At 39.1% G+C, this 16,099-nt stretch overlaps 1 protein-coding gene across 6 annotated transcripts in view; it reads left to right on the top strand.

Moving 5' to 3' along the window:
• Window positions 1-838: 838 nt before the first annotated feature.
• The window catches only part of nfic (nuclear factor I/C), a 58,801-nt gene continuing 43,540 nt past the window's right edge, over window positions 839-16,099 (top strand). For 4 of the 6 annotated variants that reach the window (XM_042416880.1, XM_042416881.1, XM_042416882.1 and 1 more), the window contains exon 1: window positions 839-1,008. In XM_042416880.1, the coding sequence (XP_042272814.1) occupies window positions 928-1,008 (81 nt within the window). In that variant the 5' untranslated portion in view covers window positions 839-927. Of the gene's footprint in view, window positions 1,009-3,212; window positions 4,185-4,379; window positions 4,463-16,099 lie in introns of those variants that run through there. The other 2 variants (XM_042416885.1, XM_042416884.1) reach the window with 2 other exon arrangements.

Here is a 16,099-nt window from a genome sequence, read left to right on the forward strand (position 1 = left end):
GGCAGAAAAATGTTGAGCCACAGCAGACCTCTTACCTCTGTCCTTAATATTACTTATTAAAACTCCATCCAACATAGCAAAAACCTCAGGGTCATTTTTGAAGTTATATGTGTAATTCTACTTGGATTTTATGTTTTTACCCATGTGGATGGATGTAAAAAATGATCAACTTTAATGACGGCATTGTAATAGCAAAATTACAACAGGGTATGTTCCCAGGACAAGGGAGTTGGTGGTCACAAAAGGAATCAGGAACTCCAAATTCCCATCTCGTCGTCAGAGCGAGCCATGCTTTAATAAGCATATTGCCATGAGAAAGAGGACAGCAGCAAAGGGCAGAAAGTGCATTTTCAAGTTTTGGATCAGAGTTGAACCTACAGTACCTGGACATTGCATCATATACTCATGCCTAGATCAAAGCCCATATTCAACAAACTGTAGAATTTGAAGGTAGATAGGGATAGATTCTGTAAATTCATTAGCCTACAGGCCTACTAGCCAACACAAAACACAGAAAGTTATAGGAAAAGTAGAGGAAATGAAACTGATTAAAGAGTGAGAGAAAGACAGCGAGTGTGGACAAAGTAATGGAGGGAGAAAGGAGAAATTAAGAAATAAATGAAAGGATGAAAAGACACTGGGATAGAAGGAAGCAGTAATGAAATAAAATATGCTTACAGTATGCGAGGACAGAAATAGTGAAGTACAGAGCCAGAGAAAAAGCTGAAACAAGAGAATGTAGCCTAAAGAGAGGTATAAGGTGAATGTAACACTATTCTATTCTGCCGCAGCCTACCGGGCGGGAGGGGGGGTGTTGGAGAGGGGGTACTGCCGTGAAGCCCGAGGCTTGACGCGGGACGTTTCTGGTCTCGAGCACCGCGGATTTACTCCGGCTGGCACGCGCACGATAATAGAAATGAATATGGAATGATAACGACCGACAGCGCGAGATGGGCAGGCGTTGAGATCAGCTTTAACTTCCTCCGGTGGAGGCTCAGCTTCGAAATGGTAGGACAAAACCTGTTCCGGTACAATAATGTAGTAGAGTGTCCCTTCCTATTGGTGTGCTGTTTCGTGTTTTCCAAAAAAGACGCAATGCGAGGAGTTAAATGAGACTAGCTACACAGCTGAAAGTGGAGCAGAAAGCGGTGGCAGTTGCATCCATTTCTTAGACTGTCAGCACCCCTCTACTATTTCTCTCTGTCTTCTAGCAGCGTCCGAACATTATAGTCCGATGTGTGACGTTTGCCTATGGAGTCCCTCGCTAAATTTCATTCAAAAATCATGCAAATAAAATATCCTTTACACACCGGCAAATATAAACACCTTGTACAACAAGACTTGAGAACAATGTTGAATTGTCAGGGTCAATCCTTAAATTCGGCACAAACCACACGTGAAAAATCACCCATAACTCGATAAAATCTTAACTTTTAGAGTTGGTTCGCCTGTTCTTTCAATTGACGTCTTCTGCCAAACACACTGCAAGGCGGAAGTCAGCAGTTTGAGACGATTAGGAAACTTGATATTTTGTTGACATAAAGCTCTTCTTGAGTCTCATACGTGCGCCGAATTTGCCAAAACACCATCAAAAGGGTAAACATTTAAGGTCACGCACGACACGTTTAGTGTGTCTGTAATTTAACAAGCCCGCTTAAAACTGCTTCAGTTTAGAATGAAGTTTGGAGCAACGTCGCCTCCGTACCGAAGAAAGGGACGTATTGGCGCTACACAGCCTTAATCCCACCGGGATCGGTTAATTTGGTTTCCGACCCCTGGTGGCGCGTGAGTACGCGGACAACATGCCTTAGTGCATGTTTATTAGCGCGTGCAGTCGTAGGAGAAAGTTGTTGAGTTTGGGGGGTTTTTGTAGAAAACGTGCAGCAGCAGGCCGGTCTGCCGGTCTGCCCCCTTCCGTTCGTCACGCGGGACGGCGGAAGGCCAAGTTGAAGTTCAGCTCAAGCCTCCTTCTCCCGGTCTATCTGAGCGTGCGTGTGTGTGTTAGTCAGCAGAAAATGGCCGCATTTGGAGCCAGCGGGCTAAGTTAGAATGACAGGCCGTCAGAGGGCTTTCTGTCCCGGCATACAGCTGAGGTGGAGAGCCGCTGGAATAATCACAGAGCTGCAGCTGGCGGAGGTTTTTCTGTAACCGCAGTCTTGATGGAAAAACTCAGTGGAAGATTCGAGTTCAAGTTGGGAAGCGAGCCACTTGACAACATCTCAGACTGTAGAGAAGAAAGCAGTCAAATATTGCTCCTCCATCGCCATCAGCTCCATTAGATGAGCCGTGACACAAATTAAATTTGAGAATAGATCGTAGGACTAAGCTATCTCAATGATTGCTGTGGCTAAATTCTCCTGAACACACTTTGCAATGCCCACGAAATAAATTTAGATTGCACTCGGTGTCTGGATGTGACAGCGTTTAGTTTATTAATAATACACACACATATATATACATACACACACACACACACACACACACACACACACACACACACACACACACATATACATATATATATATATATATATATATATATATATACAGTTTCAGTTGAAGGATAATACTAGCACACATTTTCAAGCAAAAAGCCTAGAATTACGACAAACTAATGAAAGTGATCATAATGACATTAATGCACTCAAAAGTGAAATGATTTGTCATTGTTATCAAACATGAATACAGTTTGTGTATTTTTCCCAATTTTAAATCCTGTTTTCCACTCGGTTTTATTACACTTGGTAAAACATAGGTCTATAGGTGATTTGTAAAAAAGGTTCATATTTAATAGGCTACCTACAAGTACAGTAAACATCCTCACTTTCTGCCATGAAAAGGATGTGGTAGGATGTTGGTGGTTCAACAGCAGGTTTGAAAGACAGGCTGTCCTAGAAAAGTGAACTACAGTAGCCTACATAAAGTATTTAAGTCAGGTCCACCATCTCTAGCCACTAGCTGTGGATCATCTACATGTTAATAATCCACTAAGTTAATTTATGTAATAATCAAATAGGGTCCATTCTACATCCAAACTGTACATCATTGTTAAGTTAATGACATATAATACATTCTTGTATATTAGATATATATTTGCTTATTGTTCGTTTTGTAGCCTAACGTTACAAGCCACAGTTATATCACCCCATTGGTTTTTATTGTTCATTGAATATATTTATGAATCTTAGTAAGCTTTATCTATTGCCTACTCACTTTGCTGCTATGCCAGAGATTCTACACTGCATTTCACTGTACTACTTACTGTGTGCAATGACAATTAAGTTGTACCTAATCTAATGTGAAAATAAAATATCAGTCTTTGGAAGCACATCTAACCCTCCACAGTATGAATAACACCAATAACGAGCAAATTATGGCTCATGGATATAATATGCTGCTTTGTTTTTGGATGTATTCAGAAGAACACGTTAAATCATGCTCTGTAAGGAGTGTGTGTTTACCCATGAGCAAGGGGTGGCATCAGTCTCACCACCAAGAGACTGGACACATTATCAGGACTGTTGACAGTTGTTTTGTGTGTTAAGTATGTGCACAGTGTGAATTGAATTAAGGCCACAGTATAGGCTAGTGCAGTGAATGTAAAGCTGATCCTGAGATGAACTGGAGTGTGTTGCAAGTTTATGGCAGAGGCAGAGAGCAGCTGCTGCGACTTTAAGCCCGTTGTTTGGGATGGGCTGAATTCATAACGTCATTTCAGCTCTCTTTCTTTTATTCTTCGTCCTCTCATCTTCTTCCTTCTCTAAATGACACAGTCCGTCGTGCTCCGCTACACCTCCGGCCATATTCTACTAAGAATGATTATTCCGAACTTTCTCTGTGTTTTTCTCCCTGCGGGGCATTTTTACTGGGCCTCAACTTTTCTGGCGTGTCATCATTTCTGGAGTTAACGCGGCAGAGTCATCCGAGGCGACTGGAGCTCTCTCATATCTGGATTCTTTACAAACCCAGTTAAACAGTCCAGGAAATTCAGCGTTTTCTCTAACGCGGAGACACGGCTGCTCAACTGTATAAGAGGGGGAGAGCATGTAGAAATCTGCCAAAGACCATGACGACGCTGTGGAAATTAAAATGTTCAGCCCAGGGATGTTTATGCTAACGCACAGCCTGGTCTGATTCACCTTCTTCTCGCCACAATGATGTTTTCTTCTCTCTCTCTGTCTCAGGTAAATTTGCACTGTGCTTCTCTGTAGCTCCTGATCACAGTGTTACACTTGCACGGCCAGAGGAGAACATATCCTATATGGATGTTAAGCTATCATGTAGTTACCTAATTATCCATGACACTGTGTTGATTTGATAACGCAAAGTGTGTAGGCCATATGAGAATACAACTTAATGACACGTCTTCATATCGACAGTTTCAACAATTCCCAGCTGCAGTTGCTGTCCTTGTGCAGAATAGGACAGACAGTGATATCAATCAGATTAATATCATGAGCAGGTAAGCAGATGAAACGGTGTAGAACTGAATCACAAAGTGTTGCAGAGGGGCTTGAATTAACATGTGGTCATTAGCTGGGACATGTTGGAAGGAGTGTTTGAAAGTAGTACATTTCATAAGATTTATCTTTCCCACAGTATGTTAATCAGCTTGTCTGCTTTCAGTATGCTGTGTATGTGCTTGTGTATGTGTGTATCAGTGCAAGAGCATGTCTACATGTGTTGGGAAAGATTTTTCCGTTAAGCTCCATATGCTCGAGAAAGAAAAAATATTTGGAAGATAATAGATAGACAACCCAGACAAGCTTTGATTTATTTTCTAAATGTGGGACTTGACAGAAAGGCTCTGATAGCTGCAGAGTTTTTCCACTGTGCAAGTTGCCTGCCTTATTCCTTTCTATGGGTATTCTATGTAATGTGTGACACGTCAAACTGTAATTCCAACTGCTTTGAAACAGCTTCTTTTAATACCCTGGACCTACTTGTATTATAATATACACACAGATACTTGTATCACATGCAAGTCTATTCGCATGATTTGATGTTGTAGTTTAAAGAAAGTGGGGAAACTATTTTATTGAGACATGAGAGTGAGGGGTGCTGGGGTACAATGTGATGAACAGTTTTCAATTGCCATCACCAATATTTTGTAATATGAAGTTGTTCATATGTGTTTTTATGATCATTTTTAAAATCTAACCGCTGTAAAGCCAATAAATGACCAAACATTCAAATATTCAGGACTATCCCCTGAAATATTCTTCTGAGGATGAGAAAAATAGAATTCAAATTATAAGACTAAAACTCTCTATTAAAATTCAACATTGCTGCTGATTTGTACTTCTGAAGTAGTTTGGCAGTGCTGCTAGTATTCTCCTCTACTGTCATTGATATTTCTTTGACTGCAAGGTTGAGCTAGCCTCAACACAATGCAATCTCTCATTCAGCATTTCTTTCATCTGTCTTTCTGAAAAAATGAAGCGTGTTCCTGGAGTTTCTTTCCCTGTTATAAGACAAATCAGTATCCACTACAGTAGTTGCCATCAGAAGTTGAAACCTCAGTGATTTTTATGATACAATTAAATGATTACGTTGTGAGCATACAAAAAACTAAAATTCCCATGAAAATTTACCAGTGTAGCAGTGCGGGTACTTAGGTCAGTGTAACTTGGTTAAAATTCACCAACACTATCTTCTGATGTCCTTTTTTTCAACTTTTGTGTCTCTGCTGTCTAAAATGTCTACACTGTTCAGTCTCTGTTCTGCTATCATTACAGACATGTCTGAACTAACTGCGACCCCTTGACATGCCCATGGTGCATCTGTCGAGCTTTGACGTTTTATTATTTAACTTTATAATGTGCTCACAATGTTCATATTTCTAAAATCTAACCAGAAACATACTGACAACGCTGCCATGTGTGATCTGCTGTGTGCACTGGATTTAATGGTAACTTGGTACATAATACACAGAAGGCAAGAGGTTGGGAAGGGGGTGGTGTTGTCAGTGATATTTTTGCTCCAGGGCCCTTGAACAGGTTAATCCCAATTCAGCCATCACAATTCTTTATTACAAGCTAAACTCAAGCAACATTATCAGAATCATGAATGGAGTTGTAATATGACATGAGCTACCCACAGGGAAAGAAGTTTACTGGGGCAAGAGGTGATATTCATTGAGATGAAATATATATTCACACAACTAGAATAGAAAAGAGGCAGTAGAAACAGTAGAGATAATATCCAGATATTAAAGGTGAGGCTAACAAGAAGAGATGATTCATAGTGACATTTGCTCCTGTTTTGTCTCTTAATAAGTATTATCAATAATTGATACTCTTGAAAATTGTTCAAAGCAAAATAAAGCCATCTCTGCTGCCAAAGGAGAGAGAAAAACAAGACTAGGTCAAAACCTAGTATATGGCTGGACCGTGTATGGGAGTGCAAAGTTGTGGCCAATTTGTTACAGGGATAGTCAGTGGTAGTGTCTATAATGAATTCCTGGATATTAAAGGCTCCATGAAATAAAAAAATAACATTTTCCCAGTTTTAGTTCCCAGGTAATATGAGTCCTGCATGACTAGAGCTATGAGTGGAAGTGCTGTAAATGCCCCCTGATGACGTCATAGAAAACTGTTCACGCCAAATCATTTTGAAAGAGCAGTGGTCAATGGGGAAACTCCAACACTTGGCTGGCCAACCAATGGTATGACTTCACTCAGTCACTCACTCAGTCACTCACTCACGGACAATTGCATTTGTAGGGCGGGCCCCTCAGTTGCCGTCCAGCCAAAAATTTATAGACAGTCAGTGCACCACTCCAGAATCAAATTAACACAGCTAGCTATTTAAATGTACCTCTGCAGGTCTTCCAGAATGAAGAAAATTAAATCGGAGAGATCTTGGTGTTTTTAAAACTCACAAATATATTACAAACTGATACAAATAATCAAATCTCAATATGATGGCTGATTCACTTAGTCCTCATGTCTACAGGATGCGGCTCCGTCACGCCTCTGTCACTGATCAAATGTCCACCGGAAAAGTTTCAGAAGCGGAGTGACATGCAGTGTGTTGGCTGTCTGTTCTTCAGCAGACACATTTCCAATATTATTTGTTTGTGAGTTGTTTCACAGTCATTTTTTATGTTTTACAGCAGATTGAAAACACAATCGAAGCTTGTTTATGATTTATATGGTAACAGATACTTGTACTGTACTTTGCATTTGTAAATTACTGCAGACATCACTCTGTTTGACAAGTTTGTATCTGTATTTCCTATATAGGTTTTCCCTGGAGTCATAGGTGGCAACGGCTGGAGAACGTGTGTGGTGCGGTGCAAACAGTTTGTGTGTACAACTTTAGAGCGTTGTGTGCTTTAATGAAAAAATCACGATTTGACAAACGAAAGTGTCCATAGGGATTTAAATTTTATACCAAGATGGAACACAAGGATGAAAAATAAAGGTGACAAATGACGGTGTTTATTTTGTGGGCCTGGGATGATATGTTTATCTCCCAAATTGATGCTGTCACCATAGTTGGGTGCCGATTCGATTCAGAATTAATTCTCAATTCAAAACCAATTCTTGATGGAATGAGTAGAAAAGGGGGCTCTATTTTCAGTGTGCCAAACCATTCACTGATGTCCTTAGTCCACTGAAATACATATGAAACATAACTGCCAGATAAGATAAATGGTCTGCAGCCTTTTTATTTTAAAAAGTTAACTGCATTAATTAATTCATTCATTCATTCATTTGAAATCATAATACAGTCTCCTGCCTGTATAAGAATAACAAAATGAGGAAGAGGCAGAGTGCTCCGCTGTGTTGTTATTAACATTATAGATCCAGCTGTGGAGAGCAGCCTCTCTGCTGCACCGTTAGCTCCGGGGAAAGACATCGCTGTCCAACATGCTGGGCGGGCGCAGGGTTTTTGAGGTGAAACAGACTGAGCACAGTTATTTTCTTCACCTCAGAGTTGGTTTAAGTCGTTTAATGCTGCAGTGTGTGCAGGTCAGCAGGTTTCGTTTGTTACTGCTGATCGCTGTTCCGCTCTGCTAACGTCAGTCTCTTAGTGATGGTGTGGAAAGTATTCATGATGTACTTCACATTCATCTTGCAAAAGGTAATTATTTAATCATTAAGTCTTTTTTGAAGATGAATTACAAGATAACACTAGCATATGTGTGCAGTTGACTGTCTGGGTGCTGCACTGCCCTTGCAGTTGAGTTTCGCCTTTTTCAGTCCGCCAACATCACATGCCAGAATTTTCAAAACAGGCAGAGCCAGTAATACAAAGGTAGCCCACCTTTAAGTTAGATAAGCAGGGAAAACCCCGGTGTATATTAGCAGAAGGAAAACTGTAGCATTCTGTTTCATAAACTTCAGAGGAGAAGTGACAGAAACAAACAAGAAAAACTGGTTTTGCTGTATGTATCTAAAGACATTTAATAGCTAATGAAATTATTTTTTCAATTGTAATTAAGTACAAGAGAAATTTCAGGCTTCAGAGATGCAAACTGTTCCTGCAAAAAAAATGGTCCACATGGGTTCACCGTGTAGAATTGCTACAGTTGCTCACTCATACACAGGAATATTGGTCCGCGATGCACTAAACACACATGTACACTGTAGCTTTGCAGTAGTGTACTGTCTCTGTGCACACCAGAGCAAGCCACCTAAGCAACATATGAAATCACTTAATTTTTCATCGAAAAGGTAATTCAAGAAAATGCAGAGAGTGGTAAAAGTTGTGATTGCCTTTGAATTAATAAACTACGACAGACACATTTTACCACATAAAGATGCAATAAGATGCTAGCTAGACTTCTCCCCCACTCTGAAAAACAGAAATAGAAAGCAACTGCAGAACAGCTGTAACATCAGGAAAATAATATTTTATAAGAAATTCTTAGTACAAAGCATACTTGCTGGAAATGTTCAGGAGCTTTCAGTCACATCCCATGGTCATCATCAGTGTAGTTGTTTATGGAGGTGGTTGTGTTGCTGTCAGGTGACCTTAGTTACATGATACCAGGTGGTGGTACTGTATATGGAGGGAAATGCCAACTCCTGTCTCTGCTGTCAGATGTTAGTGGTTTTGGTCTGGTGTCCACCGACAGCTGATGATGCCTGTTTCTGGTGTTCATTCAGCCTCTTGTCCAGGGTCCTCGCTGTTTCACTGATGTAATGTTCGCCACAGCTGTTCACATTATATTGTTGAGTGATAAGTTGTTATTATGTTTTGGCTTGTGTTGTAGTTCTGTGGTGCTGAATAGAGAGCTCCTGTAAATGGCACACATTTTAATTAGTTGAAGTATTCTGTCTTGTTGTTGTACAGCTATTACTGATATGTATCGCACACAAAGAGCCAAAGTCTCTCTCTCTGTCTGTCTGTCTTACTCTCTGGCAGTCTGTGTCTGTGTGGCAGTCTCTCTAGCTCAATCAATCACCCAGACTAGCTAAGTCATTCTCTATAGTAGTTACATGGTATACATCACTGTGTTGTGCTTGTTTTAGTTTGTGCTGTACCTGGGACCCTTAATGTTTTTGGTGATGTCTGCACTTTTTGATTGTTCTTCATATTCATAGCATAGTGGCTGTTTCTCTGTTATTGATAAGATAGTCAAAGTTTTGTTATGTCATGGTTTTTGTGTTAGTCTCTTAACACAGTCCCTCGACTTCATGTAGACACAGTGACATTATCTGTGTCATAGCAGGTTTAAACTCTGTTCTGTCAGAACAGATGTCTCCCTGATCTCTTTAATCATAATTCCATTTATCTGCACACAATTTAGTTTTTCTCCTCGACAAAGTTTTCTGCTTCTGTTGTCAGACAGTGAACCGGCATTATAATACTGAAGAATTTTGAGTTTGTAGAAAATCATTTTTACACTAGCAAGTCATCTGTCAACATAGACATTTATTAGGGGTCCAAGCAGTGAAGGTCGCTACTGGAGCCCTATTGTTTTTGTTCTCATTAGTCTTCTTTCTTTCTTCCTCTTATTTTTCTCTGTTGAAATTGTTCGTGCAGCAGAAACTGTAAGACCGAAAGTCACCAAAATTGGCAGGTGGGTTGCAAATTCTAAATTCCTCATTGACCTCAAGGTGGCACTGTAACAATCAAGTTTATGTTTTCACAGTTATCTCAAAAATGGCTTGGCGTAGAGTCAAAATTCCTTTGTCATGTTGCTCTTACAATTAGTCTGCATATTTGGTCTTTTGCTCTAAAAATGTCAGTTTTGCAACTTTTTCTTAATTTTCTCAAAATCCTATTTTCAACAACTTCTCAGAAACCGTTGGGTTAATCATCCTGAAACCTTGTCAGGATCAGTTATCAGGAAATTCCAATATGTCAGTCCGTTTATGAACCTGTGATCCATTTTACATAAATGCTCATAAGTCAAAATTGGCTTAACCAATTGCAATCAAACTTGGTGCACGTGTTTGGATGCTAGGTCCAAGCTTCGCTTCACAGTCCTGGGATTTTCTGCCACTAGGGGGTGCTGCAAATACGAAAAGTTTATATCTCGTGATCGGCTACATGGATTTGTATGAAATTCAGTTTGATCTAGGGTGATGATGCATAAAATCTGGTAATGATTTGTTAAAGTGTGTGTGGCTTATTATAACAAATCTAAATTTCTAGACATTTCACATTGCAAACTTCAAAAAATCTAAATAAATCACCTGTACATCCTAGAGAGCTGAACATTTTTCAGCACATCCACTGAATTGTGACAAAAGTTTGCCTCACTGCAATCTATGGTCAATTCAGAAATCCGTCACTCTGTGTTTTTCAAAATATGCAAAATCAATTAACATCTATATCTCCACAAGTCTGCATTCATATGCTACCAAAATTCTCTTGGACATTCTTTTGATACTAGATATCACATTTCAAATGGTGTTCAGATTGGTCAAACGGTGAGTCCGCAGTGTTATAAACTGTCTTACTGTAATTTGCACTGTATGCACAACATTTTCTATTTCATCCAATTTTTAAACAAATTTCACCAAAATATTTGACAATACACAAAGCAGGTTGATGTGTGATTTTTTTTTTTCAGAATTGTATCCCCAACAGTTAAGTAATTGCGAATATTAAAAGTTTTATGAGGTCCCTCTCTCTGCCTTCTGCTTGTGATGTTGGTTTGGCTTCCTGGCTCAGGAGCCGTGGTTGGAGAGGGCATCAGGAAACTACCTGCATCTGGGTAGTTTAAGCCTCATCCTATTCCTTGTTAACGCTTTCTCTTCTCTTCCTCCCAGGCCTCCACTAGCAAAATGATTGATTTTTTTTTATTTTTTTTTAGAATTTTTGTAACCAACATTTTGACTTTTTGAGTCTCTGTTCAGTTGCACATTGACTGCTGTGCTCACCATATGCATGAGAATTGTACTCCTGGAGGGGTCTTCTTGTGGGCATGTGTCCATATGAATAGGTGTTCTGGTGAGTAGTGTGCGGTGAACGTGGAGTCATATAATAAGTGGTACGTGAACCCACAATATGCTGCACCAGCAGCTCGGTATTAGAGTTCAGACCGTCCACTGTAGATGACCACAGGCCCATTGTCTGCATGAACTTGTTGTCGGTTGCCTTTAATCATTGATGGAGCCGCCTCTTAATGTCCAAATCCTCCTGTGCAACAAAATCTGTGGAGAGTTTTCTCTTGAGTTTTCTCTCCTGTAGCCACCCAGGGTAGCATTGAGTCTCATTCCTGCAGACATGGCATCCTCTACAACTCTCTCCACACACAGCATTGACAACGACGCAGTGACCCAGCTGGCAATTGATTCCACGGCCTCCACGGTCATGTCGCCGGTCTCAATACCCTCAGATATTGCATGAGTAGCAGGAGATTCCCCCTTAAATGGACTCACAGAGCTCAAAAAAAGAGCAAGAGTATCCACCCATGGCCACTTTTTCTACCCAAATCGACTGCTTGCCTGTATCTGATCCATATGGCCTTAAGTTTTGTAGTCAGTTGACCTTTGAACACAGAACAAAGATTTTTGATTGTAATTAGTAATGCATTAATGTGGTCATCACTTTAATGTTGCAGCTGGTAAAGGTGGGGGTGATTTTAATTATTTTATGTACTGCTGGGTAGCTTAACCTATAATAATGCATCAAAATGTATCAGTTAATGTATGTTTTGTATTAATAATCTAAATCTGCAAAGTAACTAAAGCTGTAGATGTATAAACTATCAAAAAATAGAAATACTCAAGTAAAGTAACAATACCTCAAAATTGTACTTATACAGTACTTGAGTAAATGTACTTAGTTACTTTCCACCACTGATAGTATGACATTCAGCAATGAAAAGCTGTAGGTAGTTGTCTGGAACAAATTTGACTCAAATAAGATTCATGTTTGACTCTAGCTACGCCACATCTCCCCTTCCTCCCCAGGAACAATTATTTTCTAGTGGTATGGACTTGTAATGTTACTCCCAGTCCATCTGGCACCTTTCTCCCTGCCGAAACAAAAGGTATATGCAACTTTCTTACACATTAGGAAGGTTAAAAACACAATCCCGTTTAAAACTATTGGGCTATTAGCCAGTGTAGCATATGTTTTTTGGGGGTTTTTTTTGTAAAAGAAAAGTCAAAACATTAAAAAAACATTTCTGGATTTCATCCTTCTGGTGTGGGTACTCCTTTCCCATTGCCATGACTTCCTCCAGCGAAGGATAATGCTCCTGGTACCGCTCTTATGTCGCTGTATTTGCTTTGCAACAAATCCCAATCTATGTTTTCCACCACCTTGACCGCCTTATACTTATGTTACTCTCAGTAACAGTTCCACCTCGTCATTGGTCCGAGCAAAGAAATCTCTGGTCTTTTCGCCATTGCTGTTCTTCCTCCATGGTATTTTCTCTGACTAAGGAACCAACTGCAGGGTAGACAAGCTGCTGCCTGTTTACATTGGCATGCGCATGCCCAGTGTATGTGAATGCTCATGTGGTATGCATTTTCAGGCATGTATTATGGACAGAGATTATTTCAGAAAACGTGTGGACTGAGATCAACAGCGTTCTAAAACAAAAATGTATTAATACGGACATAACCTCAGAGTTGTTTTTAGTATACAGTTATATGAATACTAACAAATAGCACATCAGAGGGCAGTAAGCATCTTTCTATCTTTTTGTCATTTTTGATATAGTAGTTGTACAGTTTGTGGATACTGTGATTATGTGGGTCAGGGGAGCAGTCTATTCATGGTATAAAGTAAATTACCATGGATTAATTCAATAATATATTATTAGGTTAATTAGACCTGATATACAGTATTATACCCGATTAAGTATTACTATCATAACTTGAATGTATTGTGTTCTCTGTTGAACAGAGAGATCATTCCATTGCGAATTCTTTTTCTTTGAGAAACATTTGGAAATCTTTGCTGCCCACTTATTGGCTAGCTTTACTACTGCAGAGGAATCAGACATAATCTTACTGATCAAATAATTAGGCCTGTTGTTTTAGGCTATAATTAAGGCAATAAATCAAATAAATTTGATTAGTTTCCATTTTTATTTATTCACAATGTGATAATATCGTTATGACATGTTGTTTTGGAATGTTGTTATGACAGCTGGCTAATTAGTCAGGATGTGGTTAACCACCATAACTCTGATATATCACCATATATGGAAATTCCATGTATATTGTTTTTCCTTTATGTATTTTTAGCCATGCTAGTGTCATGTCTCTAGGAATGGCAATGTCGGCCTGTCTGTCAGTCCGCCTGAATTATCGCTAACCAATCAACTTACTTGATCGCTCTTTCATTCGAGTTCCTCAGAGGATGAATCATACTGACTTTGGTGATCCTCTGACTTTTCCTCTGGCACCACCATGAGGTCAACTTTTGTGGCTCAGAGTGAAATATCTCAACAACTATTCAATGTATTGCTATGAAATTTACAACAGATATTCACGGTTCCCAGACGATACATTCTCACAACTTTGATGATGCTCTTGACTTTTTCTCTAGTATGACCATGAGGTTGATTTCTTTATTGTATTTTCTTTATGGATTTATGACCTAACACCATCAACTGGTCAAAATTTCATTTTTGTCCAATATATTGGTTTGTGACCAAATGCCTGCCAAACTCCCGAAATTCACATCAGCCTCAGCTTGTGTTTAGTGGTAATTAGCACATGTAGGCATGTTAACACACTAAACCAACACAGTGAACATTATACCTCATAACATCAACATGCTAGCAACATTGGGCCTCATTCATTAATATGTGTGTAGAAATGTTCTTACTTTGCGCACAAAATAAGTGTGCACGCAAAATTGCCGTCAGATTCATGACACATGCCACACTGGCCAATTTTGTTCTTACCAGTGTGCGTTTGTTAGTGAATCAGAATCATTCTAAATTTACAGGTGCATGCCTGCTATCTGTAATTAGCATACTACCATGCCCCCATTTCTCTATATAAAGAAAGCTCTGTTGGAGTGGTGCAGCAGTGGAGAGAGCTGTCACTCATTGTAAAGAGGGCTGTGATGATAAAAATGTAGAAAAACTTTATTGCTAGTGAAATGCAATCAATAGTGTCAGAAGTAGAAGCCAGAAAAGGCAGATGGAACCTAATTGTGAATCCTGTATACAGCCTGCATACCTGTTGCAGCACTACCACGCAGTACATCTGTAAAAAAAATAAGTTGGTAAATGTGTAGATCTGTGGAATTGATCTAAATAAATCTCTACTGCTGCACCAGGTGTGCATCGTATTTCGTCTGTGTGTTCGGCCACGAGGAACACTGAACAGGCTGCTGGTTAACCAGCGGCATATATCACGGCCAAATCTGAGAGTGGAAATCAATCGGTGTCACATTCCAATATGGAAATTCCAATATATAAGCTATTGCCATCTAAAAGTGGAAATTGCGATTTTAATATATTAATAATTTCATTACATTTATGCTGATGATTATGGATTACAACGTTTTAGCAATTCATTTTATAATTAGTAAATAAATTGTGTATTATTAGCAATTCCACATTTTTAAATGTTGTATATTTAGGCCCAATCATTTTTTAAATAATTGAAGTTCTAATATACTGTTTGCATTGAATAAATATTGACTATATCATTCTTTAGACCATGGGATGTTTATGATTTGTGTGTATGCATGGTCTACAGCAGTTCTGAATTTGTTTACAGAGTAAGAACATATCAATATATCAAAAGCTGGATGAGCTTGCCACCTCATTACTCTAACCTTATCAGTTTAATTTTGGAGCATTCTACTTTTCTCCATCTACTTTTCCCTTTTCTTTTTGTTGCTTGGTGTTTTCTCTTTTTCTCTTTCCTTCTCTTTCTCTTATTGGTATCTTTTCTTTCTCCTGCTCTGACCAAATATTTTCTAAATCAAGAGTTTCCTCCACATTGCAATAGCTGGTGTTGCCATATTTTCCCCCAACTTCTTCTTGCTGTGCTATCATGACTGTCTGAACTGCACCGGGGTCATATCCTCAGTTCCCAACATAGACTCTTCTGAATCAGAAGACATTATGCCTTATGCCTTAAACATTTTTTCTTATTAGTATGGTTATACCTTGTTTTTGGATTTTTTTGTTAATTATTTTATTTTGTGTAAGTAATTCAGTGTTTTGGCTCTTTTGCTGGAGAGCTAATCCTCCTTATGTTCCATGATGTTATTTTCACTGGTTGTACTGTAGAGTAGATAATGTAGTGAGTGACAGTGAGTTGCACAATGTGTTGTGAAGGTGTCTGCAAGGAGAGGATTTAAACATATAAACATGCAACAATAAAACAGTCATACACACATTGAGAGAGCAGTGAAATTGGAGCATAATTTGGTAAAAGGAAGTTGGTGGTATTAATCATTATTTATAATGATAATGAATTATTTCAAATTGGGGGTGGCCAATCAAATTTATGCCACCAGACTAGTGCAAATTAACCAGAGAAACCTCATGTGCGCATCAAACTTGTTGGTTATGATGAATTGTTCTTTAGTTTCTAAAGCAAATCAGCAACTCTGTTGGATACTGATACATTGAGAACAGTTCACACAGTCCCATTAAAAAAACTGTACTCTCTCTCTGCTAATGACTTCCTCAGGACAGTCCATTCAAACC

The sequence above is a fragment of the Thunnus maccoyii genome, chromosome 7, assembly GCF_910596095.1.
Source record: "Thunnus maccoyii chromosome 7, fThuMac1.1, whole genome shotgun sequence".
Lineage (NCBI taxonomy): Eukaryota > Metazoa > Chordata > Actinopteri > Scombriformes > Scombridae > Thunnus > Thunnus maccoyii.